Source organism: Lactuca saligna, chromosome 3 (genome assembly GCF_052625555.1).
Source record: "Lactuca saligna cultivar CGN05327 chromosome 3, ASM5262555v1, whole genome shotgun sequence".
Classification (NCBI taxonomy): Eukaryota; Viridiplantae; Streptophyta; class Magnoliopsida; order Asterales; family Asteraceae; genus Lactuca; species Lactuca saligna.
Window position 1 is genome coordinate 56,543,440 of NC_136419.1, and position 10,790 is coordinate 56,554,229.

The following is a 10,790-nucleotide window of genomic DNA, read 5'->3' on the forward strand; positions in this document are numbered from 1 at the left end:
AAGGAAGGACTCTTCATTCTTTATTCTAATATGTTGATTCGAAGAGAGTACAATCTTCTTTTATACTTAAAGTATTATTTTATGGCATAAATTAAGCTTTGTATTGATTTTTGAAATTGTTCTCTTCTTATACATTGAACTTCTGATTGTGTCATCATTTTCTTGGTAAGCTTATGACTTTATCCATATTTTTTTAGTTCTTATATTAATGGTTATTTTTTTTTTTAATCTTTATTTATTGCGTTGTAGCCATTTTAGATGGGGTTAGAGCTTTTGTTGGCTTGTTTAAAGCTCTTGCTAAATTCGGTGTTTGTATCGGCTTAACTCTTTTCAATTTGCAAATATTGACATTCCTAAAACCTTTATATTATCATGAATTTGTTGAGTTGACCTTTATCATACATTATGTATTTATTGATTAATTACTTTCACAATGTATTGTAGAGGTTTTTCTTTCTACTTTTGATTATATTGCATTCAAATTTCGATCATAATTGTGTTTGGTTATTGGTCTTAATAATCTTAGATATATATTACATAGCCCAATTACCTTTAATAATCAATTATATGTTTGCTTGTGTATGATCATTACATAGTAATTCATGAATTGGTAAAAATATTAGAAGATCGAATCAAGACCGCTAGTTACATTAATATTGGTAACCAACTGAATAAATCTATGTTTAAGAACTAGCCATAGGAAATAGGGGGATTCAAAGCTAAACGGAAGTGTTCTCATAATCTTGATCACAATCTTTCTTAGTTTAAGTTGTTTACTAGTTGAATTATTTAAAGTTAATTTGAACTTGCAAAATCAGATAAAAAAAAAAACCCTTTTTAGTTATTCAAAGCTAAACGAAAGTGTTCTCATAATCTTTAGGTACATTCATTCATCATTGATATGATAGTATGGATTAGGTATAGTCAATCATCACTAATTCGAGAGAATAGACTAGGTACAGTCATTCATCATCGATTCGAGAGTATAGATTAGGTATAGTCATTCATCATCGATTCGAGAGTATAGATTAGGTATAGTCATTCGCCATCGATTCAAGAGTACAGATTAGGTATAGTCATTCGTCACTGATCCGAAAGTATAGATTAGGTACAGTCATTCATCACTTGTCAGAAAGTATGGATTAGGTATAGTCATTCTTCACTGATCCGACAGTATGGATTAGTTACAATCTTTCATCACTGATCCAAGAGTATGGATTAAGCATAATAATTCGAGTATTCCCTTCTTTTTCCCTGTTGCCTCTATTGATCCTCGTTTACTGCTAAGGAATCCCCGAAGCAGTATACTCAAATTATAGTTTACACAATCCCATCCAATTAAATATCATGAGGTCATTGTATAAGATCAATATGTGAGGATTGATGGGATGGGGGAGATTGCTTATATGAGATATACATGTGTTAATGATAAAAGTTGATTCTTGCAGGTTTTAAGATATGTATTATGGGATTGAAATCTTGTGTATCTTCCGATCTGACCCATTCAGTTTATATGCATCATAGGTATCAAGACTTAAGTTGTTGGAATTTGATTATGATGTTGAGTAATTAAGAGACAACATGCAATAAAGTTCAGAACCATTAGGCTTTTACGTTGTAACTTATATTATTGTATCGATCATGACATCTTTAGGGTTTTATTAAATCGAGACAATCTTTTGTACTCAGTGTTTCAAATATACTGGAATTTTTCCGCAACAATGATACAATAATTTTAAAAGCATAACAAAAGGTTTTAACTGGTTCTAAAAATTAGAGGATATCACAAATGGCACATAACAAAACACATGACACGAGCATGAGATCCGAAAAAAGAATAAAGGAAGGTAATATATGTGTGTATCATTTTACGTAACATGATAACATAAGACCATAGTTGAGCTAAATATTTTTATGTATAATCCGAATAAGGCACTTGCACATAACAAAACACGACACAGGCATGGGATCCGAAAAAAGAATAAAGAAAAGTAATTTATGTGTGTATCATTTTACGTAATATGATACAGAAGACAATAGCTGAGCTAAATATTTGTATGTATAATCCGAATAAGGCACTTCATCCACATTTACAAATTTTATTTGGTACCCCACAATACTTCCTGAGGCTTTTGGAAATATAGAACAAAGAAATGCATAACAATCTTAGTCAAGATTTGATGGAGCACATGTCAAATGTAACACAACGATGATGGTGATGGTGAGGAAGACGACGGTAAGACCGACAACAACAACAATTGATAGTTTTTTTATAATGTTTAATTTTTATTTTTATTATGTCATTTTAAATGTTAATTATGTCATTATAAATTTTCTAAATTAATGAAACTTTTTTATGTTTAATTATTATTATATTTGGGAATGTAATTTTTACATTATATAAATGTTGTATTTAAATAATAAAAAATAAAATGATAAAAATGATGTACAGTTGGTATTTTTTTAAAAGATGTAGAGTGGAAGCTGATATACTGTAATACTATTTGAGAGCATTTTTTGTGTGGATGAGGAGTGAGAAAGTGTTATCTATTAAGTTGCTGACACAACGTTCATATATATATGGCGCCATATCACGATGCAAATAGGTTGGTTCTTACTTGTTAATTAACCTTGTCAAATTTGCCTCATCAAGAAGAAACCTTTCACCTATATATGGTTGAAATAAGAAAATAAAATGAAATGATCCGCATTTCTCAAATTAAAAAACGGCTTGGAATTAAAGTAAACACCTAAGCTTAACTACTTAACCTCGAAAACACAATAGGCGATATGGGGTGCCAGCAAAGAGTCGATGTAAGCAATACCAACATACAACAAAAGATTTACAATGTTAAGCAAAGTTCATATATTCATCTTTTTCGGTAAATTTTCCTTGGAAATAACCTCGTAATACTTTATATCAACATGCAAGTCATATTAAAAAAAAAAAAAGTCTAGCTTTATTTGCAAATCTACACTAACGACAAAAACTGAGGCTAAAATCAATGAATCTGGACTATAAAAAAAACAACACAAAAGTGTCTTTTAACTAATAACCGTCGGATGCTAAAACCATAGAATAACATGATATAAACAGATACAAAATGTCTCCTAACTGACGATATATATTCTTGATCTGAAAAAGACAATTCAGTATCTTTGATATGATCATCATGAGCCGTTAATGGGTGGGACCAATATATAAGATCATCCGTCCTTGTGGTTATATATACTCTTTCATACCCTCATCCTTTCGTCATCTCAAACTACGTAGCCCATAATCACCCTTGAGTAGCAAAAATGGAATACAATTGCAAGGAATTCAAGGTAGGGAAATGCGAAGGTGAAAAGTTAGTAGATGGAGAAACCTTGCCTTTAGTGCTCACACCTCCAGAACCAAGTAAAAACGGGATAGAGTCGTTATTGGTAGCTCTAAAGAACAACAAAGAATGGTTTGAAGAGATGCTTGTGAAGAATAGTGCTGTTCTTTTTCGTGGATTCGACGTGAAGAATGCAGTTGATTTCAATGACATTGTGGAAACTTGTGATTGGGAAGATATCCGTTATGTGGGGCCCGCCCCACGAACACATATCCACAAGAGAATTTGGACTGCTAATGAAGGCCCTCTCTCTGAATTCATTTACTATCATCATGAAATGGTTTTGGTAAGTCAAACCATTTGTATTTACGCTTAAATTTCTTTACGATTGTGGTTATAGAATATGTTATTGAGCTTATTAATTAATGATATAAACAGATAAAAGAGTTCCCGAAAGCGGTGATACTTTTCTGTGAGGTCCCACCACCAGAAGGTGGAGAGACGCCATTTGTTCCAAGCTTCAAAGTCACTGAACGAATGATGGAGGAGTTCCCTGAATTTGTGGAGGAAGTTGAAGCCAAGGGATTGAAATACACATTCACAGCTCTCAGCAATGACAATACCACCTCCATGAGAGGTCGAGGTTGGCAGGATGCTTTTGCAACACAAGACCAAGAAGAAGCTGAAAGAAGGTATAGAAATACAATTCAGTTTTCATATTATTTTGAATCGAACAAATTGATTCTGAAGATCTTGACATGATATAGGGCAAGGGCTCTAGGGATGGACGTTGAATGGCTGGAAAACGGTGGTGTGAAAACGATTTTAGGTCCAAGAGCATTGACCAAAGTTTTTGAGGGAAGGAAAGGGAGGCGAATGTGGTTCAATACAATGGTGGGGATGCATGGGAAGGAGCTTAGCTCAGCGATGATGGCTGATGGGACTGAGATACCAGAGAACATAGTGAAGAGATGCGAAGAGATAATTGAGGATGAAAGCATTCAATTCAAGTGGGAGAAGGGAGATGTGTTGTTTCTTGACAATTATGCTACGCTTCATGGAAGAAGGCCATCTCTTGCTCCAAGAAGAGTCTTGGTTGCTACATGCAAGTAGTTTCGATTATAGTAAGCAACATGTGAGAATAATGGATATATGGAAATAAAGAGGCATTATGAGTGTCTCATCCATTCATAAAGTATGACATTGTTTTACTATGTCAAAACATAGTTAATAATCCGTTCGTCTATTCTGTTTTGACCTTCTAAGGTCATGAGATGTAGTACCTTTCTTTCCTAGTTTATCGTGAATAAATCAAATATTTGAGGTTAAGCCTCATTTATATACAAATACTGTCTAGCTATGAAATTGGATAAAAGGAAGCATCAAAAAACAAAGTACTCCCCTCTTGTTGATTGTTGAAGTATTAACCATATGATGGATAACCATATTTTGTACTTGATTGATCCTCCAGATCAAACACATATTGGTCCAACAACGTTGTCTTCACATTTGCAATTATTATCCAATGCTTTGTAACCTATGTTGTATTTGATTTATATATGTTTATTTCTATTTAGCCCAATAAAGCTACTTACCACAACACCCAACTCTAGGGTAATCTTTTTGCTATAAATAATTCGTGATTGGGTCATCATATGGAAAGCATATTCTCACTTTATAATTCCATCTAATCTAATCCATTGACGCTTCCTGCTTCAACAATATGAGGATACATTAGCAAAACACATGCGTTGTACACACATATATACAACAACAGGTTTTAATTTAACTTAAAAATCAATAAGAATCAGATTATATGCCACTGGTAAAAAAGAAAGAACAGAACTGATCCACAAATAGTTACTAAAACAGCACTATAACAACAGCAAAAAAAAAAAAAAAATCACAAATTTAGACTCCAACATATTGCTGATCTTCAAACCCACACTCCCATGAGTACCCAAAGTTATAATGAAAAAAAAATCCACAAGGAACTTTAAACAAATATTCATCACCTAACTTTTTATTTCTCCTAAAAAAGAAAAATCCACATACCCTTATCAGTCGGGACCATTTGGTATGTACTTTCTAAAAACAACCAACAACACTTCAATAATCACGCATATCATTCTGATTTTGATTTGGATTTCTGCCACCGCGACCCCGCCCAACATACCCGTACCCTCTTCCATAATAACCGCCGCCGCCACCTCGCCCACGCCCTCCACGGTAGGGCCCACGCCCACCCCTTCCACCCCCTCTGTACCTAGAAAATTCTCCAAATGTCTACACATACAAAACATGATCATAAGTCGAAAGTTAAAAAGAATTTTAAAATATATGAAATGACGAAAATGACCTTACCTCTGTATCTAGTTTCATTTGTTCAGAGAATCTAGTCCTTCCGTAGTTCGATTGACGATCGAGTGAGTTGCTGGATAACGAATCGAAAAAGTCGTCCTTGCTATAAACAGGCTGTAGATTCAAGATTGCATTTGTTTTAATTATCTGTTAAATGTCTAAAATACCCTCGGATAAAAAATCTCACCTTGACTTCAACTTTAGGTAAGTTGGGATCGGTTTCCTCTTCTGATTCTTCCTCATCAGTAACATTTCCATCTTTCTCCTTTGAACCAGATCTGTTGGTTTTTCCCAACGTACCCCACACTTCATCCTTGTTGAATTTCTCATTCATTGCATTAAAATCAAACTCCTCAGTAAATTTCATCACTGGTCGTGACCCCTGTGTTTTATTTTAATTTATATTATAAAGTTATTCACATGTTCTCTCTTCAAAAGTTGAAAAACATAAAATTACTAAATTACCCCTGATCCTCTGCCTCTTTCACGCCCTCTGTAATTGTAATTATGGCGATTCTGGTAACTTGATCCATTAGGCTAAAGAACAACAATAAAAATTAAAAATACGTTAAATATTTAAATCAAACAGAATTTAAAATTTAAATCACTGATTATTATTATATTTATACCTTTTGAGCAATTTGAGATTGAGTTGGTAATGGCAGAATTGGAGGCTGAGCTTCCGGCACTGAAACAGGAACAGACAGTGGTGGTGGTGGTGGTGATGATGATGATGATGTCATCGACGACACCGGAACAACTTCCACATCATCATGTACAGGTGGCGGGGAAACAGTAGTAGGGACAGACTGCAGAAGCTGACCTGGCGTCACCAGCAATGGTGTAGGTGGTTCAGTTGGCCCACCCATCGCCTGAGACATCCCCTGAAAAGGAAACTTTGCACCTGAAAGCACATCACTGGTGACAGCTGGCGGTGGTTGCATGGTGACACTGCCACCTGGCAGCGGTGGAGCGGAAGGGTTAGGAGTTTTGTTATGCATCAAAGAAGGCAGAGATCCAGTGAAACTGGATGATGTTGGCAATAAAGGAGAAGGGTATTCTGGGAAATTTGGGGGTTCAGATGACGCGGGTGGTGGATTGAAAGTGGGGTATTGTAGTGAAGGCGGCATTGGTAACCCTTGTGGTGGTCGAGGGAGTGATTGTTGGTGTAACTGTGGTGGTGGGGCGTAGTATCCTGGCCAGTACATTGGCATTGTGGGCCCGGAAGTGTTTGGGTTTGGAGGTAGTGGTGATGGTGATGGGGCCCACGACCCGATATTTCCACCGGGTTGATATAAAGGATATGTTGACCCGGGTTGACCAAGATTGTTGGTGGTGGGACCACCCGCGGTTGAAGATGTTGTAGGTGGCCGAGGATAATGTGACTGTAAATAAATAAAAAATTTAATCATTAAATCATTTAAATAAGTAAATATATTGTGTATTTTGTCTTGAAATACCTGAATTATCGCAGGATCACTGTTTATGGATTGTGTGGGTTGAACAGGTTGAGATGATTTCACCTGAAGATCCTGCATAATATGAAAGTATATTTTAACATCTTTGATTATTTTCGGGGGTATATTTGTCCTAAACCATCAAACACGTGAAATTTACTTTACAAAATCTCTATTTCCAAGTCTGTGTTTTTCAACGAATAAATGCAGTTTCCTTTCATATCATATGTGTCTCAAAAAATCAATATTCAAATAACTTATCTAATAATATTTGGTATGTAAAAGTAAAAGCAAAAATAACATTTAAAAGTATGTTTTTTGCTTCTAACTTTCTATTTGATAAGTAATAAGAAGATCTTAAGAAGTGAGTTTCATAGTTGAATTTATAATAGGAAGTGAATGTTCACAAGTATTTATGTTTTATTATTTAACTATTTAGAAAATGCAAAACAAACTTGTTCCTTTATTACATGTTAGTTCAATTTTGGTAGTAATTTTCATTGTTCTTAATCATTCGTGTTAACTATTTATTATTAATTTATGGAATAAACAATTACAACAGTGACTTATGGCATTTGATACATTTTGGTAATTAGTTAATAACTAATTACAACAAAAAGATCCCATGAACTTGGTCTTATATTTAGTTTACAAGTCCACTTTTGTACCAATTATAGTTAATACATCAAAACTAAACTGCTTAATTCCCACTTAACCTAATATGCCCTAGGCTTTGCAATTTGCATTATATCAAAATTATTCCTTTTAAAGTTAAAGCCTTTTTTAACAAAAAAACAACAATCGCATGCAATGATCATAACTTATGCACTCCCATAAACAAACAAGCAAATAAAGAGATAAAAGTCAAAAGTCAAAACTTATTTCATTTTAGGTACCTTGATATCACTTCCACGAAATAATATGTACTCATAAACCTTGTCACTGGGCATGAGTTGTGGGCCATCTTTTTTTCGCCCTTCAGTTCCAAACGATCTTACTGCAAAGTTTCAATAATGCGTTAAAATTAGTAAGTTTGGAAAGAATTAATATACACGTCAAATCTTGGAACTTGACATTATTAAAGTTCCACATGTCTATTCTTTGTTTTATTATGCCTGATATAAAACCCTTGTCTTCCCTAAAAGATATCTCAACCTAGAACTTTGCATGAACACATAGCCTCGAATCATCTATCAACACTATAACATACACAAGAAACTTGCAGCATGATAACTCAACAGCATTGTGTACATCTTTTACATATACATCCAAAACCAAAAAGATAAAAACACAAGAAATCTGTATAGGATTCGATGGGTATAAGTGGAAAAAATTGTGAAGGGGAAATATTTAAGACTAAGTAGACATGGACATGGAGATATGGAGATCTTTCATAATTTAATCAAACTTTATAAGATGCCGTTAAAGTATCCATTCAAGAGATTCCATAGCAATACCGATAATGACACCATTTGGAGATTTACCCAAACTTGATAAGAATACCTTAAATATACTTTTAAGAAAATGTACAACAAAGAGACAATTCGACTTCAGTAGACACTCATTTGTTTCACTTGATTTTACAATTTACTTGGTTTATAAACAGAAAACCCAAAACTAATGTAAAAACTTGTGTCAAGATATGCTAATTCTGACTACTACGTTCAGATCGCAGAATATCCTTTTGTTCTTTCTAAAACAGCATACACTTAATGCAACAATTAGCTCGAAAGTATTTCACATAAGAAGAATAAAGCCAACATAAATGCCCTATTAAAATTAGATTGCAAGCATTTCATTTCTACGATTATGTTCTTGAACTTACCCTTTTTGAACCGTACTCAAACAGAAACCCTAAAAATACGAATTGGTACAACCACAAACATCTGAAGAAACAAGATCGTAAAAATTGGTTACCGTTGGTCAATCCGATGGAGGATTCCTCGGTGTTGATATTATACAAAATGCCCTCGTATCTAATTTCACTCTTGGAAGTCAAGCTAATTAAGCTTCCAATGTATGAATCTGCCGATGAACTTGAAGATCTAGAAGTTTCTGTCGCCATAGTCTTATGATACTCCACACTCTAGCGAAGTCGAGAGAGAGACTGTAAATTCTTGCTGACTTGATTGAAGTGGGTATATGTTTCTGTGAGAGATATGATGGTTAGGGTTTGTACGAGTTCACTGTTTGATAATGAACTCTTTTTGGGGATCCTTTGTGTGTTCTCAATCGAATTCGAAACCCTATTTCAAATTAGCATTTAGAATGGTGGGCCATAACTACAAACGCTCGTGAAAACAAAGGTATTTTTGGAATCCTCACAAAAATAACAAGTTCTAAAATATGTGAGGCGTGGAGACCAATGGCGTAAATTAAGACCTGTTTCCTTTTGACAAAATTGCAAGAATCGTCCTTATAGTATGTCAAACCTAACAAGTGTGGTTCAAAACGTTTGAACTTGCAAAGATGGTCTAATAGTTTGGTTTTGTTGCAAGTTTGGTCCAGATTGATCTGAACTTTTTTGTATTGATGATTTTACCCTTTATTATTTTATTTTTCATTGTTGTTTTATTACAACAATTAAAAAAATATTAAAAATAAAACAAAAATAATCTCTCTCCCACTCTCTCTCTCACACACAAATTTGTTCATCTAACAACATCCATGCTTTTCAAATTTGAAGTTAACCCATCTGTATCTCCATTTTCATCCAAAGACGTATACCCTAAAAGCCCCATCTTTAAACATCTATTCGCCGCCACCACTACCAACGATATCAGATCCTACAACTTTAACCTCCCAGATCTTGCAACATCCTTATCTTTTCTCTACGATTTTCAAATGAGGCTCAACTCTCTTTCCCTCTGCAATGACCTCGCTTCCTTTTATTTTGACCCCATACTAGTGTTGTACCTTGTAATTTAGGGATTAACTTCTTACCCAAATCCCATAAAAATACTCATTCTTCTTTGATATATGGATTGGTTGGAGCACTTGTTGCAATTGCAATAATGTCTTGTTTCGTGGGGATCTACATTTGGCAGGATAGAAAGAGGAAAGGGAAAACATTGAGGTGGTGGTGGTGTTGGCTGGAATGTGAATAAGAAGAAGATGATGATGTTCGTGAGGCAGATATTTCTAGATGTAAGGGCATCATGGCTCTTGTGTTTTCCTGAATGATGCTTAAATTACTTGTAAATTATGTCTTGAAACTTATATATTTCTGGGAATGCCAACCTGATCTTCACAAAGGGAGACTTGAAGGAATCTAGTGAAGAGGTTGTCAAGTACAAGTTTGGAGTTCCTGCTCGTGATGGACTTGTGGCTCTGGTGGATGTGGTTGTTCCACTAGAAACCATTGGTCTCGATCCATCTCATACCTCTTTCTTCCAGATTCTCAACAATGCCACCAAGATTAACAAAGGTAGTGTGGATCAATACCCTTGTTGTAGATCCAGGTAAGTTTGTTGTTGCTGCCTCCTCTAGCGGTGGTGCTCCTACGGCTACTGGTGGTCTAGTGGAAGAGAAGAATGAAGAGACGTCAGAGGAGAGAGAGAGAGAGAGAGAGAGAGAGAGAGAGAGAGATGTAATTTATTTTTGTTTTATTTTTAATAGTTGTAATAAAACAAAAATGAAAAATAAAATAATA

The 10,790-nt window shown here is 34.7% G+C and overlaps 2 protein-coding genes across 2 annotated transcripts; one reads left to right on the plus strand and one right to left on the minus strand.

Moving 5' to 3' along the window:
• The first annotated feature begins 3,279 nt into the window (after positions 1–3,279).
• LOC145036620 (clavaminate synthase-like protein At3g21360) lies at positions 3,280–4,590 on the plus strand. Its single transcript, XM_078985082.1, has 3 exons — positions 3,280–3,666; positions 3,759–4,012; positions 4,088–4,590. The coding sequence occupies exons 1-3, from the start codon at positions 3,301–3,303 to the stop codon at positions 4,431–4,433; spliced, it is 966 nt and encodes a 321-aa protein (XP_078841208.1). The 5' UTR covers positions 3,280–3,300; the 3' UTR covers positions 4,434–4,590.
• A 520-nt stretch (positions 4,591–5,110) lies between these two features.
• On the minus strand, positions 5,111–9,464 carry DCP5 (decapping 5). The gene is made up of 8 exons (XM_078985081.1): positions 9,056–9,464; positions 8,035–8,135; positions 7,142–7,213; positions 6,311–7,066; positions 6,147–6,218; positions 5,869–6,063; positions 5,685–5,795; positions 5,111–5,606 (listed from the first exon to the last, which is right to left on the minus strand). The coding sequence occupies exons 1-8, from the start codon at positions 9,201–9,203 to the stop codon at positions 5,430–5,432; spliced, it is 1,632 nt and encodes a 543-aa protein (XP_078841207.1). The 5' UTR covers positions 9,204–9,464; the 3' UTR covers positions 5,111–5,429.
• Between the last annotated feature and the right edge of the window lie 1,326 nt (positions 9,465–10,790).